The following is a 22,224-nucleotide window of genomic DNA, read 5'->3' on the forward strand; positions in this document are numbered from 1 at the left end:
ATGTCCAGATCGGGATTTATTTTTCATGTGTTGATAAAAAAAAAGGTAATCATCTAAAGTGGGACTTGAATCCACAGTCCCTGCGATGTAGCAGCAGTGTACCAACCAACTAACCTTTCATATGAGCCAAAAAAGCATTTTTCTTCTTGTGTCTTTTTGATTTCTCAAGTTGTCTTGTAGTATTCCATATACCAACAGGTTGTATATTTTGCCCATGTAGCCGCCTTGTAAATATCATGGCACTTCACATGAGAGATTTGTTGGGTTGAAACATACCCCGATAACTTTTGTGCAAATGGCATGGTAATTTGTGCACTGGGACCCGATAACTTACGTATAAATATCATGGTAACTTCCACCGGGGTGAAAAAATAATTGAAACATCTCCTCGGTAATTTATGTGTAAACAACACGGTAATTTTTGCATGGCAACCCTGATAACTTAGGCACAAACACCACTGCAACTTTGACCTGAAAAAGTTGTAAAAAATGTACCCCGATAATTTTTGTATAAACATCATGGTAATAACGCATCATATACATGATAATTTAGATACAAACACCATGATAACTTGGACCCCGAGGAATTTTTTTTGAAAAATATAACCTCGATAATGTTTGCGTGAATATCATGGTAATAGAAGCACTGCATACCTGATACTTAGGTGAACCGCGCGGGGGGGGGGGGGGGGGGGGGAGGATTTGTCGAAAAACATATTCCCGGTACTTTGTGTGCAAATAACACGGTATTATACACACAATAAAGTTGATAACTCACTACATCCCATGGTAACTTTTGACCCCGGGATAAAAGTTTGTTGAAAACATACCCTGATATGTTGTGTGTAAATAACATGGTAATATACATATAACAGGGCTGATAACTTAGTTAATCCAGATGTGGTAACATTTTGACCAGCAAAAAATGTTGTTAAAAAATACCTCCTAATAACTCATGTGTAAACAACATGATAATACATGCACATGAGAGCTGATAACTCATATACAAATATCCCGGTAATTTTTTGACTTAGGGAATGAAAATTGTTGAAAAACATACCCCGATAACTTTTGTGCGACATGATAATATACACAATGAAGCTTATAACTCACTGCAAACATTATAATCACTTTTTGACCCTGGGATAAAAGTTTGTTGAAAATATACCCCGGAAACTTTTGTGTAAATGACACGATAACTTATGGGGATAATTAGATTTATGCCCCTAGTTGTGTCTCACTCGTCTGTTTTACCCCTAATTCCCAAAAGTCACTGGTTCTGTCCAAGTCACTTTGCTCCTATTATGCTTTTGCCCTTTGACCGTTTGACCATCAGTTTGAAAACTTCATAACTAATTCATACTAAATCATAAAAATGCAAATAAGATACCAAAATGTTCAGAAAAACATCACCTATATGACAGTGTCATTTGCATTCATGAAAAAAGTGCTGGAAAATGCCCATCCGAGTTTTAGCTCTTATGCTAGCACCATGAATAGTAAAATCTAAAAAAATTCAATTTTTAAAAAAAAATTGGTGGCAAAGAATGATAAATGTTTTAAGTGCCTGCCAAGTTTCATCAAGGAATAACATTCATGGGTGCCGCGGCAAAAAAAAATCATCACTCCAAAATAGATTATTTTTTTGCCACGACTTCCACGAATGTCGTTCCCTAATGAAACTTGGCAAGCACTTAGAACATTTGTTGTTCTTCGTCACCATATTTTTTTTCTGAATTTTTTTGAATTTTTTTAGAGTTCACTATTCATGATGGTATCAGAAGAGCTAATACTCGGATGTGCACTTTCCAACACTTTTTTCATGAATGCAAATGACACTAACATATAGGTCATGTTTTTGGGAACATTTTGGTATCTTATTTGCATTTTTCTGATTCAATATGAATTAGTTATGAAGTTTTCAAACTGACAGTCAAACGGTCAAAGGGCAAAAGCATAAGAGGAGCAAAGTGATTTGGACAGAACCGGTGACTTTTGGGAATTAGGTGTAAAACAGACGAGTGGGACACAACTAGGGGCATAAATGTAATTATCCCTAACTTATGTATGACACACATGATAACTTACGTAGCCCAGATGTGGTAACTTCTGGTCCAAAAAAAAGTCATCATAATATATTAACATGGGATCTAGTTTCGAAGATCTCGTCGAGACGATTTTTTTTGTGAAGACGGTTTTTCAATCGTAGCAATGATTTGAGCTACAAAACATTTTAAAGTTTAAAAAAAGAAAGAATCTAAGATGACATCAGCTTTTCGTTTTTAGTGCATATATGCATGTAATTAGATGGAGAAGTGCTCGTGAAAAGAAAATTAGTCATTCTAATATATATATATATATATATATATATATACATATATATATATATATATATATATATATATATATATATATATATAATTAGAGTAAAGTAAGGGTCGTTCTTGCCTATTGCTAAAATCCGAACGTTTGGTAGTTATAAAAGTCTTTTTAAGATTCAATGTTTAGGTGGGTAACAATAATGCCGCTTAGTAGCAAGCACGTAGGATGTTTTGAAATACTAGCTCATGCGCATAACTCTGTCGTCCAAGACAACAGCTGACCACAGTTTGGCAGAGAAACAACAGCAGATTTGAAGTGGTGGCACTGGCAGGTCAACAGGCCCAACAGCACAGCATGACATGAAGACAACAACGCAAGATCCCGACGTGCCCTCCACCATTCCCCGAAGTCAATTTGCTTAGTTTTGCGCTCATGAAGAAGCATGCAGCTCCTGCAAGAGTTCACCTCAGGTGCCATGGGTTCTTTCCAAAAAGACGCTCCATTCCAGGCCTCCCATGCGTCCTTCAAGAGAGGAGCTCGTGTGGCAGACGATGACGACGATGATGATGAGAAGATTCCCGCGGACGATCTCGGCGCGGCCAGGGCCGCGCCATTCGGCCGGCGATCCCGCGCGAGCTCGTCGGTCACCGACATGTCGAGCAACGCGTCCATCAACTACGGGAAGTCGGCGCGGCAGGACAGGTTCGGCAGCGAGAGCTTCTGGTGCGGCGCCTTCTGCATGCACCTGCCCGGCCTGTCCAGGCGGCGGCCGATCATGCAGCAGCAGCAGTCCATGAGCCTGAGCGAGCCGGACGCCCCGGCGAGCACGGCCAGGCCTGACGAGCCTACCCGGAGCGGCGCGGTGTCCAAGGCGGCTTCCATGGAGAGGTTCGGCCACAGCTCGTCGTCCTCCGGCATGGTGTTCGGCGGCCGCGTGGACGCGGAGGAGGACGACCAGGAGGTGTCGGCCTACTTCGACCTGCCGCTGGAGCTGCTCCGGAGCAGCAGCGTCGACATGGAGTCGCCCGTCACGGCGGCGTTCGTCTTCGACAGCAGCCGGGGCCGGGGCAAGAGCATGCTGCCGGACCTCGACTTTAGTTTCCCGGCGCCGCCTGCTTTCTCGAGTCCCTCTCCGTCGTCGCGACGGGCCTGATCGAGGAGAATCCCGGGCCATACAACTTTGAATTGAGCCGAGTTACTCTTGAGTTTGTGCATTTCAGACACGTTGATCGTATCCATGTATTGCGTGTTGGATTCTTGTTCTTCTGTAATCTGTATATTGCGATTCATATTTGATATGTGGGGAAATTGGATTATGTACCCAATGTTAGCAAAACTAGCTAAATGCCCGCGTACTGATGTGGATTTAAGGCAAAAATACCACACCTCTCCCTCCCTCCCCCTCATCCACCACGCATTCATAGGGTATGCACAAGCTTAGCAATTATAGTACTATCAATTAGACATACATTATCCTTAATTTCCATCATTGGTAACATGCAAATGACCGACAACAATGCCTCTTGAAAACAGGCTTTCGTCGCGCTTTATATATAAAGCAACAACACTCAAGTTACACAGTGAAACAATACAATGCAGTGAGATAGCCCTCTGACACGGCAGATCTCAAAATAACTGGCCAACGATAACCACACACAACTATGTTGCCAAACAACTAAGCACAGAATGACCAGATTACAATGCTACGACACGACCTAGAACACCTAGCCTCCACGACAACGCTCTCAAGAGAGGAACGCAAGCACCGCCACCGCCGAGCCCAAAAGAGCAACGGTTTTCACCTGGAGACACGCCATGGAGAGGAGAACCATGCCGATGTCTTGAAGAGATAACAAGACCTGCATATGTCGCTGTGTCAGCACCAAAGCACGTAGCTTTCGCTCAGCAGCTCACCCGTGGCACCAGGAGGCACCTAGACCAGTCGCGTCAAGAACCGGCCTCCAGATCCGGGTCTGGGCGGCACCGTCACCGCCAAAGACATATTGCATGCCCCGACCACTCACCGCTACACCCCTTGTCGTCCAGACGACCAAGGAGCGTAGCCACCACTGTCGCCATGGAGCCTGCTGGAAAGCCCCATGCGGAACGCCATCCGAGGGCGTCGCCCCGGCATCCATGTCCCGAGTAATTGCCAACCGTCGACATCACCACGCACAACCATGGTAGGATGAACGGAAGGTACCTCCTTTCACTCCTAGCCCGACATCAGCCACCTGGCCTGGGTGAGTGCCTCCACGGTGGGGGCATCCACGCCTTCGCCCCCCGACAATCCTCGTGGACCGTGGGGAACACGGCTGATGAGTGATATTTTTTACACTCATTTCACCTTTGTTTATACCAAGATGTTTCATTTAAAAGAGATATTCGCTTCGATATTGCCACTAAGGACTAATGAATGCAAATGATTCCACAAATCCTCTCTTTGATGTGTTTCTGTAGGAAACAGGCTAAAAAGGAAAGAAATCATGTGCGGAAATGGAAGGGAAGAAGAATTGTAAGTGCATCTAGTGCCCCTTAGTGATTTTGGTGTATTGAAGACTTATAGGTTAAGGGACTAATACGTGTGTGAGTGTACACAGGTCTATAAGTCTATGAGGAGTTTGATATTTACAGGAAAAGTCGACCCCTAAAAATGAATATCTTCGACTGAAGATTTTGGTATTTCTGAAGACTTTCATGAAGACTTTGAAAGTGAAGAAATTGGTGTGTTCGTGAAGACTTGATATTCGTGCGTGGAATATGAAGCTTGAAGACTTTCGTTTTCATAGTTTTGTTTTTCTCTTTCTTGAGTCATAGGAAACACCGTACTGTTAAAGGGGGTCGAGGAAATACTAAGGAAAAATTTCCATGTGATGCTCAACTCAAAATCCTACACCTACCAATCCCTTCGAGTGAAGCCATTGGAAAATCTCATACAGTTCAGTCAATTTCTTCAGTGACAGAGACGAAGTTCTTCTGGTCTCTGAGGAATTTGCCCTGACCGAGGAGTTAGGAATTCGCCAGTGCGGATTGCCTACACAGTGAGGAACATGATAGCCCTGAGGATTTTGGTACTCAAAATTCCGACCGTTATTATGCTATGCGCCAGCTGTTTCAAAATATCTATCCACCTAACGGTCATATTATTGAAGGGCATTTATGTCTTATCATGTCAGGCTGCTCCCTAGGCTATAAATAGCCGCCCCCTACAACCACTAGCTGGTGAGGCTGCTCCGAGAGAAACCGACACTTGTCATTTGAGAGCAACCCATCCTCCGAGGACTTTGAGCGAAAATCATCAAGTGAGGAAAAACCAAAAACCCAAAACCCAAACACCTACAAACCCCAAGTGATTGAGCATCACTGAAGAGATTGATCCTGAGTGGATCCGACGCTTGTTATCTTTGAAGACTGTGCTTCTTCCAGACGGTTAGGCGTCATGGTCTAGAGCATCCAAGAGGAATTGTGGATCGCCGGGTGACCAAGTTTGTGAAGGTTTGGAAGTCGCCTGAAGACTTACCACGAGTGATTGGACGAGGTCTGTGTGACCTTAGTTCAAGGAGAATACGGTGAGGACTGGGTGTCTTGGACTAAGTGTCCTTGACTGGGTGTCCGGGACTGTGTGTCCTCGAGTTTAAATACTCAGCCGCTCCAACCAGACGTACAACTGAGACAGCAGTTGGAACTGGTCTACCAAATCATTGTCTTCACCGAGCTTACTGGTTCTATTTCCTCAACTCTTTCATTTCCTCATAACTGTGATGTATGTTTGTTCATATCTGTGTTTGAAGACTTTGACTGAAGACTTTCTCAATTTCCTCAGTTCAATTTCTTCAGTCTGTTTGTCTTCATCCTGTGTTATCCTGTGATTACGCTTCCTGTACTCTGTGCCTGTCTTCATTTCATCATGATGACTATGCTTGTATTCTGTTGTGTTTACTTTTGAGTACTTATTCCGCTGCTAGTAGTTCTTCGCTAAGGAATTTCCTCACCGGCAAATTCCTCAGTGAAGAATTTCATAAAAATCGCCTATTCACCCCCCTCTAGTCGATATAACGCACTTTCAATTGGTATCAGAGCAAGGTACTCCCTTGTTCTGTGTGATTTTGGTTTAACCGCCTGGAGTTTTAGTTATGTCGACCGCAGGTATGAAGAAAGTGACATGCCCCATCTTTGACGGTCATGATTATCCCAAGTGGAAGGCCATGATGAGGAAGCGCCTCATGGCAATGAACAGCGAGCTGTGGACCGTCACTGAGATTGGTCTTACCAACCTATGCAAGATGGCGGACACTGATGATATTCGCAAGTACACTCAACTTGACATCATGGCGAAGGATATCATTTGTTCCTGCCTATCCAGAGATGAATTCAGGCGCATTATGCATCTTTGCAATGCGAAGCTTATCTGGGACCGAATCTCTGACGTCTATGAAGGTCATCAAACTTGTCATGATCCCTGGTTTGAGGATTTCAAGGAATCACTCAAAACGATGACTTTCGAACCTGAACCATCATCTTCTGCACCATGCCTCATGGCAAAAGGTGCCAAGGTAACCGAATGTTCCTCATCCGAGTCTAGTGATGATGAATCTGATGATGATTTTGAACCTAGCTATACAAAGCTTGTTTATATTGCCACTAAACAACAAAAGGCTTTAGAAAAGGTTCAAAACATGCTAAATAAAAGTGATGATATGTTGGGTGAAGAAATGGATCGCACTGAAACTTTGACTGAAAATCTTCAGAGACTTCAGTCCAAGCTTGACAAACTTCAAAGTCATCATAACACTCTCTTATCGGATCATGAGAAGCTTTCTTATGAATTTCTTCAAAGAAAGCAAGACCTTGAGAAGCTAAGAGTGAGTTATGAAGATCTTCAGAAGGAGCGCGATTCATTACTTGCTCAACAAATCAGCGCATCTCAGGAAGAATTTGTTCCTCCATGCTTGAAGTGCATTGAACGTGAATCTGCTAATTCTTCACCTGAATGTTCAAATGCTGCTAATGTTTCAAATTCTTCACATGCCTCTGCTATCACTAATTCCTCATCTGAGGACATTGCTAGTATCACTGACGATGCAGGGCTGAAGGAATTGTACACGACAGGCATGTACAAAAGCCTCAAAGGGCATCAGGCTCTTTGTGATGTGCTTAAAAAGCAAATCCTCAACAGGAACCCTAGGAAAGAGGGTATCGCCTTTGAGAGGAAACTCAATGCTGATGGTACATATTGGAAGCCTGAGCAGTACCCCAAAACTACATGGGTTGCTGCAAAGGGACCTCCAGTTGATCCATCTAACTTATCTGGATTTGCATGTGAATCTCCTCATTCTGATGATGAGTCAATTGACTCCAACTATAAGCTATTCAAAAATCAGAATGGTGAAGTATTTGCTAGATATGTTGGCACTAACTGCAGGAACGGCTCCCCTATGAAGAAAATCTGGGTTCCCAAAAGATGCCTTGAAAATCTTCAGGTGAATGTCATCATGACGCCACCTGTGAAGAATAGGAACCCCAGATCAAATTCTTCATATGGACCAAATTCTTCATATGGATCAAAGTCCTCATATGAACATCATCGTGCTAACCCGTCTGTTTCGCAGGGAAGATCTAAGGATTATGGATATGTGCATTATTCTTCAAATCATTATGTCCATAAGTCCTCGAAGAATTTCTCTGCTTACTCTTATGCTTACTCTAACCCCTCTTATGTGAAACGAAATGGACTGGCTTCTATGCCATCCTTCTCGTATGGAGCTCGCAGAATGATGAACTCTTTGCCACCCCTTCAGATGTGGGTGGTGAAGAAAAAGAACTAATCTCTTCTGCAGGGTCAGGTCTCCAGACGCACGTAATCGTCTGAAGAATTTGCTGGAGACCTGAGCATGCCTGAAAGGACGCAGGCTAATCATGAAGAAATGAACTTTCATTTCTCACGTCCTCATATTGCTTTATCAGTTCTTTTACTTGATGAAATTGATCTGATGAATTGATGTCATATTCTTCACTGATGAAGTATATGAGTTTGTAAGCTGCACTAATTCATCTGCAGGATGATCAACCCAAAGCCACTGAGTGGGTCCTCGATAGTGGATGTACAAACCACATGACTGGTGACAAGAATCTATTGATGGATGCTCCATTATCACCGTCGCATCTGAAGCATATCATCTTTGCTGACAAAGGCAAAAGTCAGGTATTGGGTCTAGGTAAGGTTGCGATTACAAAGGATCGACACATGGACAAAGTCATGCTTGTTGAGTCCTTAGGATACAACCTTATGTCTGTCTCAATGCTTTGTGATCTTGATATGGTTGTTGTCTTTGGCAAGTACCGTTGTGTTGTGGTTATGGAAGCTGACAATTCCAAAGTCTTCGAAGGCTTTAGGAGAGGAGACCTGTATATTGTTGATTTCTCTACAGGACCACAACCAGCCGTGTGCTTACTTGCAAAAGCTTCAGAAGGCTGGCTCTGGCATCGACGACTTGGTCATGCAGGCATGAGGAATTTGCACACGCTTGCGAAGAAGAAGCATGTCATTGGCATCGAGAATGTCAAATTCCTCAAGGATCACCTATGCGGAGCCTGTGAAGCTGGGAAGATGACCAAGGCCAAGCATCCAGCGAAGACTATCATGACCACCACTCGCCCATTTGAATTGCTTCACATGGATCTCTTTGGTCCTAATCATTATTCTGCTATCTCAAATGAAGCATCTCAATATGGCTTTGTTATTGTTGATGATTATTCTCGTTACACATGGGTACACCTTGTTACTTACAAACATGAAGTGCAGGAAGTCTTCAAACGATTTTCCTCGAGGGCTTCAACCAACTTTGGTGTGAAGATCAAGCACATCAGAAGTGACAATGGCACTGAGTTCAAGAATTCTGGTCTCGATGACTATCTTGATGAACTTGGTATTACTCATGAGTTATCTGCTCCTTACACTCCTCAGCAGAACGGCGTCGTGGAGCGCAAGAACAGGACTCTTGCTGAGATGGCTCGCACTATGCTTGATGAATACAAAACGCCTCGTCGTTTCTGGACTGAGGCAATTGATACTGCGTGCCACATCATCAACAGAGTATATCTTCACAAATTCTTCAAAAAGACTGCCTATGAACTCCTCACTGATAAGAAAACCAATGTAAGTTATTTCAAAGTCTTCGGTGCTAAATGTTGGATTAGAGATCCTCATCACAACTCAAAATTTGCACCGAAAGCACATGAAGGTTTTATGCTTGGTTACGGAAAGGACTCGCACACCTACAGAGTCTTCAACAACGTTCTTCACAAAGTTGTTGAAACTGTAGATGTGCGGTTCGATGAAACTAATGGCTCGCAAAGAGAGCACCTACCTACTGTGATAGATGAACCAGCACCTGAGGAAACTATCAAGTTCAAGGCTACTGAGGATGTCATTCCTACTGAAGAATCTGCTGAAGAATTCATTCAGAACATGAAGAACATCGAGCTAATGCACCTGAAGAAAATGGTGCTGAAGAAAACGCTGATCAAACTCTTCAACGACAACCAGCTCATCCTCGCATTGCAAAAGAAGTGCAAGTTGAAAAGATCATCAATGACATCAAAGCGCCAGGTCCTCTCACACGCTCAAAAGCTTCACATTTGTCTAACTTTTGTGGGCAGTATGCTTTTGTCTCTATTACAGAGCCCACTAAGGTAGATGAAGCATTTCTGGAGCCTGAGTGGATTCAGGCCATGCAAGAAGAATTACATCAGTTCGAGCTCAACAATGTCTGGGAACTGGTCAAACGTCCAGATCCTCGCAAGCACAATATCATCGGCACAAAGTGGATCTACCGCAACAAGCAAGATGAAAATGGCCTTGTTGTGAGGAATAAGGCACGGCTTGTAGCTCAAGGCTACACACAGGTTGAAGGAATTGATTTCGATGAAACTTTTGCACCTGTTGCTAGACTTGAGGCTATTCGCATATTACTTGCTTATGCTAACCATCATGATATCACTCTATATCAAATGGATGTGAAAAGTGCATTCCTCAATGGTAAGCTTGAGGAAGAAGTATATGTTGCTCAACCCCCAGGTTTTGAAGATCCAAAGAATCCTGACAAAGTCTTCAGACTCAACAAGGCCCTCTATGGCCTCAAGCAGGCCCCACGGGCTTGGTATGATACTTTGAAGGAACTCTTCATGAAGAAAGGCTTCAAACCCGGTTCACTCGACCCTACTCTTTTCACTAAATCTTATGATGGTGAATTGTTTGTGTGCCAAGTATATGTTGATGATATTATCTTTGGCTGTACTGACCAACGTTATAGTGATGAATTTGCCTATATGATGAGTGAAGAATATCAAATGTCTAGTATGGGAGAGTTGAAATTTTTCTTAGGTCTTCAAATTCGTCAACAACACAATGGCATATTCATATCTCAGGAGAAATACCTCAAGGATGTACTGAGGAAGTTCGGCATGCAAGATTGCAAAGGCGTCAAAATTCCTATGCCCACAAATGGCCATCTGTGCACTGATGAAAATGGTATTGACTTCGATCATAAGGTATACCGCTCCATGATAGGTTCCTTATTATACTTATGTGCATCTAGGCCAGATATAATGCTTAGTGTTTGCATGTGTGCCCGATTTCAAGCTGCACCGAAGGAATCACACCATAAGGCTGTGAAGCATATTCTTCGATATCTAGCTCACACACCAACACTTGGATTATGGTACCCCAAGGGCTCGGCTTTTGATCTTGTTGGATATTCTGACTCTGACTATGCTGGTGATCGTGTGGATCGCAAGTCAACATCTGGTACATGTCATTTCCTCGGACGATCTTTGGTCTGTTGGTCCTCGAAGAAACAGAACTGTGTATCACTATCTACTGCTGAAGCTGAGTACATTGCCGCTGGTTCTTGCTGTGCCCAATTGCTATGGATGAAGCAAACTCTCAAGGACTACGGCGTCAACATGAAGAATGTGCCTCTCTTATGTGACAATGAGAGTGCCATCAAGATTGCTCACAACCCAGTTCAGCACTCGAAGACAAAGCACATTCAGATTCGTCATCATTTTCTTCGTGATCATGTGTTGAAGGGCGACATTTCTATTGAGCATGTGAAGACTGAAGAACAGCTAGCCGATATCTTCACAAAGCCCTTGGATGAGAAGAGATTTAGCAAGTTGCGGTGTGAGCTAAATATCCTAGAATCTTCGAATGTTCTTTGAAAAGGACACTCATCCTAACACTTATGCAAAATTGATGACTTAGATGTGCAACACATGAAGAAACGTTTTACTTCAATCAATGAAGAATAACACTCTTAGTGTGAAGAAATTAATGAAGAATTTGATTCTCAGAACCCTACGATAATTGTACGCGGTGTCTGAAATCATCATTCTTATACGGTGGGTCACGCCACCACCAAAAGTTGAAATTCCTCAAATTATTCATATTCTTCAACTTTGCATAGTCTTCACTGGTTCCGTTGTTTTTCTTCATTGGCTATATATATATATGAGTTTATGTCCTCTACAAAATTTACTTATTGCTATTTCTTCAAGTTGGTTTTCTGCTAAGTGAATGTGATCGGACCCTTCCCCTCTATGCTATACTCAACCCAATCTGTTCACAAATTCTTCATGTGCGTTCTATTTGAAACTCGTTCAAAATCTTCACTGTGTCCTTGTCAGCTGAAGAAATTGAGAACGGAACTTTAAAACTAATCTTATCCAAATTTTCGGTTTTGCCGCTCAAATCGTTCCGCATCCCACGATAAATTTTTAATTCGCCCATGATCTCCACTACACAGTATGTGGGTGACACATGTCGTGCGAAGGAGAAGGGTCAGGGGCACGTTCGTCCCAAATCTTCGGGCGAACAGTTTTTCACTGCTACTATAAATACCCCCTCATCCCTTCCTCACTTCCTTTACTCCGCTCGATCTCTCTCTCCCACTCGAGCTTCCCAAACCCTAGCGCCGCCGCTACTCCATCGTCGCCGGTGAGGAAGAGCTTCACTGCCTCGACCTCGTCGTCGTCGTACTCGCGCCGACCGCGGAAATCTTCACCTCCGCCGCCGCCGTAGACGTCTTCCTCCGCCAAGTTAGGGCGTGGAAGATCTACACCGACGAACTCCACTGTTTCACCTCACTGTTCGTCGTGTTCTTCATTCAGGGTAATTAAAAGTTACTTTTACTGCCCTCTTTGATTCGAAGTTTCTCTATAAAATCTTCAAAGGTGTTTTATTCTTCAAATCTTCACACACTAAACACCTCACATGTCATCTGTTCTTGATTCGTTTCTCTAAGCATCATTTTTCTTCAAGATTCCTCAATTGTGTGGATCTTCGATCTATACAACTCTGGAACCTAAGACAAAGAACGCTTAGTGAAAATCTTCAAGACTCATCTGGTCAAATTCCTCAAACTTGTTCTTTTTGAAAAACCTTCTGAGAACGCATATGACCTCTCCAAATTCCTCGCAACTATACTCTGTTCACAGGTACACATGTCAGCTGCTGAATCACTAGGTTCTCATCAACTTAACTCATTTGCAGCGTTCCTCGAAGAAAAGTTGCATACTTCTTCAGAGAATTCGATTGTTCAAATTCCTCAACTGAAGAAAATGGCTGATGGTAAAAGGCCACAGAAGGGAGGAAAGAGGCCTGAGGTAAATACAGCGTTTGAGATCCCTGATGACATATATGTTGGGTACTGCACACCTACTGAGGAAACCAAGAATGAGCGCAAAGTGCGCAAACAGAGGATAGAGAGGAGATGGGCAAGAGAATGGAGGGAGTACAGATATGTCACTCCTAAGTACATGAAGAAATTCGCACTCAATCCTCCATGCCCAAGAGCTCCATTGGCACCTGGCCAAGTAGCAGATCCCACCAGCCTCAAGCGCGGTGAGGACTATCCTGATGAATGGGCCAAGCGCCAAGGCAAGTTGGCCAAGCAAGCCAGAGAAGCAGTGAGGAAATTCAATGAAGACTCTGTTGTGGCTGCTGCTGCCTCTGCTGAGGCCTCTGTCAAGCCGAGGAAATCCATGCCTAAGAAGCCTGCTCGTAAGCCAAGTGCTTCACCAACAGTGCCCTCACGGCCAAGTTCCTCAGCTGCGCCCTCACGGCCAGACTCTTCAAGGTCCTCACGACCAATCCCTCAAGCTGCTCCTTCAAAATCCTCAGCACCTCCTCCAAAGTCCTCAGCTGTTCCGACAAAGTCCTCAGCACCTGCGCATCTGGCCTCGTGCCAAAGGACTACAGGCATCTCCATTGCCTCTGGTGTCTCAGCAAGCTCCTCAGCTGCACCAAATTCTTCATCTGGCCCCACTCTGATGAAGACCAAGGCAACTGCTGGACGAGGTCCTCGGCCAAGTCCTCAAAAGAAGCAAGTCGCTTTCCAAGTGCCATCTGAAGAAGATGAAGCTGATGATGATGAACTTGCAGAAATCATCAGAGACAGACAAGTTAGGGCCGCTAGAGCCAAAGGCACACCTGTGCCACTGCTTTTGGATCCCAAGCTGATCCTCGACTACATTGATCTCTGGCACAAGGACCCAAATACTCCTATGCCTGACTTCAAGCTGACGCCTGGTCAAAATCACATGCTGACTCATTTCATCCAAGAGGAGAAATGGAAATATGATCAGGCCAGGCAGATCAAGAAGGCCCAGTACAGAAAGGAGAAATACCTGAAGAACAACGTTGTCACTATGACCACTGATGAACTTGTAAAAATCCAATCTGAAATCAAAACCCTCAGCGATGACTTCCAAGCCTACTATGCTGATTGGCAAGGAGCCAAAGTTAGATTTGTAAAGATAACTGAACAGTTCACTTCAAATGTTGCTGCCCCAACGCAACAGGAAATTCCTCAGGCTGAAGCATCTGCTCAGCCGACTGAAGAACATGCCAGCACCGCTGATGACAATCAGGCTGCTGAAGAAAATGTGAGTTCCAGGGCTGATGACTGCATTCCAGCCACTGAAGAAATTGCCAGGGCACCCACTAGTGGTGTGCCTGAAGAAACTGAAGAACTCAGGGCAACTGCATCAGTTGTGCCTGAAGAAAATCAACCAGATTCCTCAGCTGCTCCTGCACCAACTTCAACTCCAATCCTTCCATCTGCATCAGATGTGAAGAAGACCAAGGCTGCAGAGCGTGCTGCAGTGAAGAAAAGGAAAGCATCAGCTGCTTCAGATTCTTCAGCTCCGAAGAAAATGAAGCCTATGACAAGCTCATTTGCACATCCGATTGATGTTGTTCCCATCTCAACCAGGCCATCAAAGGACCTTGTTCCTTTTGATGAAGAATATGTGATCCCCAGCGGATCTGATGAAGAAACTCCTTCTGCTGCTTCGTCTGAACCGTTGGATGAAGAAATTGAAGTGGATGCGATCCCTTCAACACCTATCATCTCCTCGCCTATGCCTCAGTTCACAGCTGAAGAGGCTGGCGTTGAAGAAATGGAAGATGAAGATGTGGACATTGGCTGCTCCACACCCGTAATCAGTGATGAATTCTGGGAAAGTCAGCATCCAAACTCTCCAATGTTCACCCCTCTACAGCAAATTCCTCAGTCCCCCACACAAACTGTTCACATGGGCTCTGAAGAAACTCATCCCACTGCATCTGTCCATGAGGAAATTCCAGCCACTAGCGCTGAAGAAACTGCTGCTGCTGAACAACCAACTACGCAGACTGCCACTGAGGAAGAACCAGAAATTCCTCAGCCTGAAGAACCTGCGATTGAGATTCCTGAGGTCGTGATGCAACTCACTGACACTCCTCTGCCAAAGCCAAAGGATCCATTCTCACGCAAGCAAAAGTTCAAGGCTGATGATTTCTTCGGCGAGCACGTATTCTTCGAAGATTATAACCCATATGACTCTGCTCGCATTAGGAAGAGGCGTTTCTGGACTGCTAGTCAAGCCAATTTCTATTCCTCAGTGCTGTTCAACAAGGAGAAGATTTTCTACCATGAGCATATTCCTCACGTGGATATGGAATCTCTGCCGTGCTTCGCACCAGTCCTCAGTGTTCTTCACGACGCTGGACTGCTCAATTTTTGCTCTGACATCTGCGATTGGAATGAAGAACTGATTCTTCAATTCTATGCAACGCTGCACATCACCGGAAATGCTGAAGATGTGAATTCATGGGTGCTGGACTGGATGTCTGAAAACACTCACTACACTGCACCAGCCTCTGAATTGCTTCGTGCTCTACCACTCAGTCCTCCCCTTGAAGAAGCTCGCTGCATCTACAGTGAACCTGAGCTCACACATCATTACATGCAAGTGCTGATGAAGCCTTTGAAACCAGGTCAGGCACCACGAACAAAATTCCTCGTGAAGGAATTGCTGTACGTGCCCAGAACTGTCTATCGTATTCTTACGAGGACAATCAGTCCTATCAAAGGCCACGACTCATCTGATGAGGAAATTGTTGGCATCATGAAGAATCTGGTATTCAACATCGTTCATGGCATTCCTGTCAACTATCACGATTTCTTCATGAGGACTATGGCCAATGTTGCACTGTCTCCGTTTGAGCTGAAGCCTTATGCACCTTGGATCATGAGATTCCTCAGGACAAGGTCTTCACTCAACTACAAAGCTGATTTCCAGAATCATCTCAGCTACTTGCCCCCAATTGAAGTCCTCAAGCAGACATATTCCTCAGTTGATGGAAAGGGCAAGGCACCAGCTGTAATTGATGAAGGCATTCGTCCATTGGATGGTCAGTTTCGCAAAGCTGCATCTTATTCCACCAATGATGACTCTGCCACACATGACTCTGCCAATGCTCCCAAGTCCACTCCTCAAGCCACTGCTCCGCGCGTGATGACAGACCGTGAACTTCTGCTTAGTCTTCACCAGAAGGTGGATCGAAATCACAAATGGGTTAAGCGTCAGTTTGGTTCACTTCTTCACAACATGACTGCCACACACAATGCAGTGAAGAAAAACCACTACTACCTCCATCAAGTCTTCGGTCGCACCTGGGCAATCCTGTCACATCTGTATGGTGAAGAAGATCTGAAGAACATGGGTCTTAATGAAGATTTTGACTGGTCTGCACCTCCACCGAAGAAATTCAAGAAGGTCAAGGTTCCTTCTCTGGTGGCCAGCTCATATTCTTCATCGCGCGACACTGATGAACATGAAGATTTAGACGACACTGCGGCAGGCCCTACATCAACCAACGACCCCAACAACGCTGGCGCTCCTTCATCAACTTGATTATCTTCAGGGGCGTTAGTCCTCAGTTTCGATCCTTTTGGTCATTTGATGACAAAGGGGGAGAAATTTGAGTTAGTCTTCAAGCGGGTCTATTTTATCGCCCATATACAACGTTTTTTTTGCTAAGTTACAACTCTCGTTCTTCTGAAACTTTATTGGATCGAGTTGTAATCTTAAACCCGATGGTGCTCTGATACTTTTGATGCACTATGCTCTGATACTCTTTTCTGCATGCTTATTCCTCGTTAATATTATTGCACGCATGCTGAATTTCATCAGGCACCATATTTCATCATGCATTTCAAATTCTTCATATTATATGTTAAATGCGTGTATGAATTACAAGATATAGGGGGAGATCTCCATGATTCAACTCTTCAAGTGTGCATTGCTTCAAAAGCAAATTCCTCACTATGCACATCTTCAGGGGGAGTTCTTCTATATCTTGCAATCAAATTCCTCAATATCAGTATTTACACTTCATATGTTTATCCCCGTTGAAAACTTAACCTATATTGTCATCAATCACCAAAAAGGGGGAGATTGTAAGTGCATCTAGTGCCCCTTAGTGATTTTGGTGTATTGAAGACTTATAGGTTAAGGGACTAATGCGTGTGTGAGTGTACATAGGTCTATAAGTCTATGAGGAGTTTGATATTTACAGGAAAAGTCGACCCCTAAAAATGAATATCTTCGACTGAAGATTTTGGTATTTCTGAAGACTTTCATGAAGACTTTGAAAGTGAAGAAATTGGTGTGTCCGTGAAGACTTGATATTCATGTGTGGAATATGAAGCTTGAAGACTTTCGTTTTCATAGTTTTGTTTTTCTCTTTCTCGAGTCATAGGAAACACTTTACTGTTAAAGGGGGTCGAGGAAATACTAAGGAAAAATTTCCATGTGATGCTCAACTCAAAATCCTACACCTACCAATCCCTTCGAGTGAAGCCATTGGAAATCTCATACAGATCAGTCAATTTCTTCAGTGACAGAGAACGAAGTTCTTCTGGTCTCTGAGGAATTTGTCCTGACTGAGGAGTTAGGAATTCGCCAGTGCGGATTGCCTACACAGTGAGGAACATGATAGCCCTGAGGATTTTGGTACTCAAAATTCCGACCGTTGCTGTGCTATGCGTCAGCTGTTCCAAAATATCTATCCACCTAACGGTCATATCATTGAAGGGCATTTATGTCTTATCATGTCAGGCTGCTCCCTAGGCTATAAATAGCCGCCCCCACAACTACTAGCTGGAAGAGGCTGCTCCGAGAGAAACCGACACTTGTCATTTGAGAGCAACCCATCCTCCGAGGACTTTGAGCGAAAATCATCAAGTGAGGAAAAACCAAAAACCCAAAACCCAAACACCTACAAACCCCAAGTGATTGAGCATCACTGAAGAGATTGATCCTGAGTGGATCTGACGCTTGTTACCTTTGAAGACTGTGCTTCTTCCAGACGGTTAGGCGTCATGGTCTAGAGCATCCAAGAGGAATTGTGGATCACCGGGTGACCAAGTTTGTGAAGGTTTGGAAGTCGCCTGAAGACTTACCACGAGTGATTGGACGAGGTCTGTGTGACCTTAGTTCAAGGAGAATACGGTGAGGACTGGGTGTCTTGGACTAAGTGTCCTTGACTGGGTGTCCGGGACTGTGTGTCCTCGAGTTTAAATACTCAGCCGCTCCAACCAGACGTACAACTGAGACAGCAGTTGGAACTGGTCTACCAAATCATTGTCTTCACCGAGCTTACTGGTTCTATTTCCTCAACTCTTTCATTTCCTCATAATTGTGCTGTATGTTTGTTCATATCTGTGTTTGAAGACTCTGACTGAAGACTTTCTCAATTTCCTCAGTTCAATTTCTTTAGTCTGTTTGTCTTCATCCTGTGTTATCCTGTGATTACGCTTCCTGTACTCTGTGCTTGTCTTCATTTCATCATGATGACTAGGCTTGTATTCTGTTGTGTTTACTTTTGAGTACTTATTCCGCTGCTAGTAGTTCTTCGCTAAGGAATTTCCTCACCGGCAAATTCCTCAGTGAAGAATTTCATAAAAATCGCCTATTCACCCCCCCCCCTCTAGTTGATATAACGCACTTTCAAGAATGAAGGAAGAAGGAATAAACATGAGGTGTCCATGCGAAAATAGAACAAAAGACGATGTTATGAGCGCCTATTTACTTAGATTCCAAGGCAGCTCGTCCACTCGAACAACTTTTATTAAAGGACCCCATCGAAATGTCAACAAAACGAGCACCAGAGCGATGACCATAGCAGCCAGGACCTCTTCTTCATCATCCGCAAACCCTAGCCACTGCCATCTCCACCACCACCATAGTGCTCTCCCATCTAGTTCATACTTGTAATCGTGCATCGCACAAGGCATCCATGTAAGACATATTGCAACCAATCAATCTCAAGATGTGTTCTTGAATGTTTTCTTCTCGCGGTCCGATCTTCATGTGTGAGTAGTTCGGTAAGGTATGGGTTGAGGCATAAGCCTTGCAACCCAAGTTATTTGTTGTAAGAATCAATGAAATACTTTGACATAACATCCCGTTTGTATGAAATAAAATTGTTCCATGAAGATGTCTCTTGTCTTGTCTGCAATCTTCATCCCCGCATGTACCTAGGATCATGAAGATCGAGCACCGGTGAGGCTAGGAGCAAGGAGACCGTGAAGTGTTATACCAAACACCGGTGATAGTAAGATTCAGTAGGGTAACATGGATCATATCCTTAGTGAAAATGAGGTGTAGTCATTAAATGCCCAAAGCTCTTGTTTGATTTCATTATCTTAATTATCGAGGCAACCCCGCGCGTCGGATAGGGCCTGCGGTAGGACAACTGATTCTTGATGCAGGACTCATGCCGGTCAAGATGTTATTTGGACACATACCCCACTTCAATCCGTAACAAGCACATCTCGATGAGTGATTTCTAGCGCACAAATTAATATCATATTTGATCCCCGAGCAAATACAAGGTTGTAAGCATAAGACCTCACACCCTTACCTCTGTTTATTATAAGTGTTTGAATCACTATTTGCTTGCTGATCCAGTCAAAAGTTGGATTTGACACTTTGACAAAAGCTTGATAGAGACCATCGCGTCAAGGGAATCTTCCTCTCGTGGATTTGATAACCCAGAGTCACCTCTGGGGAAATAGGATAGGTGCGGGATACTCTTTTCTGTTCCAATACCAGATCAATAAAAGGCGGTATCAACGTCCTGGTAGCTGCCGACGGCCAGCGTCGGGCAAGCCCTGGCACAGTCCTTGACCTGACCGAGTCAAACTCGCATGCCACCACACCCACGGCCATCAGCGTCATCATATCAGCAACAAGGGTGCCTACTCGGACCAACACCATAATAAAGCAACAGGAAGGAGAACACTAACATGAGGTAAGCTAGTGCGGACTTGGTCAACCCTTGATCCCTGCACTCTGCCGGATGCCATCCATCACTGCCAAACAGATTCGTGTCGCCCGACGACAAACGCCACCCACCGGTGACTCGAACCACCGTTGCCAGAGAGCAGCGTGCAGCCCTGCAACCACCCGGGGATCCTGCAGCCCGGAAAAAATTATATGAGACCAGGTCTCACAGACTAGCAGGTGAGATCCATCCTGATGGATGACACGTGGCATTCGCAAACCATAAAGCATCTAATCTCTCCCTCTGATTTCAAATGGGGGTGGGGTAGATGCTTTATGATTTGTAAATGTCACGTGTCATCCATCAAAGTGGGTCTCACATGCTAGCCCATGAGACCTGACCTCATATAATTCTTTTCCCTGCATCCCCACCACGCTAGGCCCGCGCGACCACCAGGGCCGCGGCTAATCCGTGCGGCGGGCACAAGCCCAACCACCACTGCCAGCCCTACCTAGCGCCGGCCGCACTGACGCACTCGTCGAGGGCCACCGCCCAACAAAGACCCGAGCGAGCCTCCATCCACCACGGCACCGCATGCACGCCTGAGCCGCACGCCGCCGTCAGATCGCAGATCCACCGAACCGTGACATCCCAGCTCCACCAGCGCGACTGGCCACCTCTACGCCACCAGTAGCCACCGCTCGCATCACCCTTCCGACTCCAAGCACCACCACCAGACGCTAACACTCTAGCACACGCCGACAAAGAGCCAAGCTACACCGATTAGTGTTGCATTTCATTCCATAAAGAAAGTGTTACAAATCTTAAGATGAGCACACAACTAAGTCAACTTTTTCGGAGAGAAGATGAAATAGCCACAACAACACACACGCAACAACAAGAACAACAACAAGAACGCAACGAAACTAACTCGCTTTCAAAGATCATGCTAGCTCGAGCAAGCGAAGTAGGTCCTCGGCATCCATCGTCATCTGACCAAGCAAGGCGAAGCCTTTAGCATTGGTTGTCTGGTCGCCACCCGACAACACCCCACAAAGAGGAGGGGTGTCGCGTGGGAATGATATGACCATGAAAACCAACACCTCCCATAAAGTTTGGGCGTGTCTCACCTCCCAAGACACCCAAGCATCTTCTCTTTCTCCTCCTTTGCTGCCCACCAATTTTTTTATGATACACTTGATATGTTCACACAAGCCCCTTGGTAATTTAAAACAGGCCATGGAATACACTAGAATAACTTGGACAACAGGCTTCACCAAAAGATCTTTGCCATCTGCTAGCAAGAGTTTTTTCCATCCAATATTGGACCTTGTTCCATATTATGTCATTTAGATACTTTAACGTGCCATTTTTTATCTTCACACTTCAGAGGGCATGCCAAGATACTTTTCACTTAAAGATTCATTTTGCAGATTTAGCACCAATTTACCTCCTCTCTAGCGAACTGAGGACACCCTTTGCTAAAGAATCTAGATGATATTTTCAATTGATTCTCTGACCTGATGCCTTACAATAAACATCCAAAAGGTGTAAAACTCCCCCCCCCCCCATCTGCTCGGTTTAATAAACATGTTATCATCTGCAAAAAGTAAGTGGTTTACCGCCGGAGTAGTTTGAGCCACTTTAAACTTTAATTCACAAAGGTACGATGACTATCATTAGCTTTCAATAGGCATGAGAGGCCCTCTGCTACTAACAAAAAGAGATAAGGTGAAAGAGGATCTCCCTGACGGATTCCTCGTGAAGGCTTAGAATTGTCCAACCTTGTACCATTAAACAATACACGAAAGGCTTAGAAGCGATCTTATAGAGTACATTGCATAGGCTGAGAGGACGGAATTGAGATAAAGCTGAAGGGTTCAATACTTTAGGAATGAGAATCAGGATTGTGTCATCGATCAATTTGGCACTTTTAGCTACTTCAACAATACGCAGAACAACATTTATACTAGATGAATAGGGATGCGATTTGAGCAATGTCCTTAAAGATGCCCTAGGGGTGAACCAATCTGTGGTTGGATGGTTAGGAGGACACTGATATCCTCAGCCCACTAGGGTTCAAGTCCTGCTACTCACATTTATTCTGAATTTATTTTAAAATTTTCGATGATGCATGTTCAGTGCGAGGAGAAGTTCCCGTCGACTACGAGACGTCTACGGTGCCTTCATAAAATATTAACATGATATGCCGGGTCAGTCTCTCGGCTCATAGAGATAGAACGTGTATGTGTGCGTCATAGGATGAGTGTATGCGCGTATATATA

General features: G+C 44.4%; 1 protein-coding gene across 1 annotated transcript; it reads left to right on the forward strand.

Annotated features, from left to right (window-relative positions):
• Positions 1 to 2,797: 2,797 nt before the first annotated feature.
• LOC123056994 (uncharacterized) lies at positions 2,798 to 3,620 on the forward strand. Its single transcript, XM_044480183.1, has one exon. It carries the CDS (start codon positions 2,798 to 2,800, stop codon positions 3,473 to 3,475), a length of 678 nt encoding a protein of 225 aa, XP_044336118.1. The 3' UTR covers positions 3,476 to 3,620.
• The last annotated feature ends 18,604 nt before the right edge of the window (positions 3,621 to 22,224 follow it).

This window comes from Triticum aestivum, chromosome 3A, assembly GCF_018294505.1.
Source record: "Triticum aestivum cultivar Chinese Spring chromosome 3A, IWGSC CS RefSeq v2.1, whole genome shotgun sequence".
Lineage (NCBI taxonomy): Eukaryota > Viridiplantae > Streptophyta > Magnoliopsida > Poales > Poaceae > Triticum > Triticum aestivum.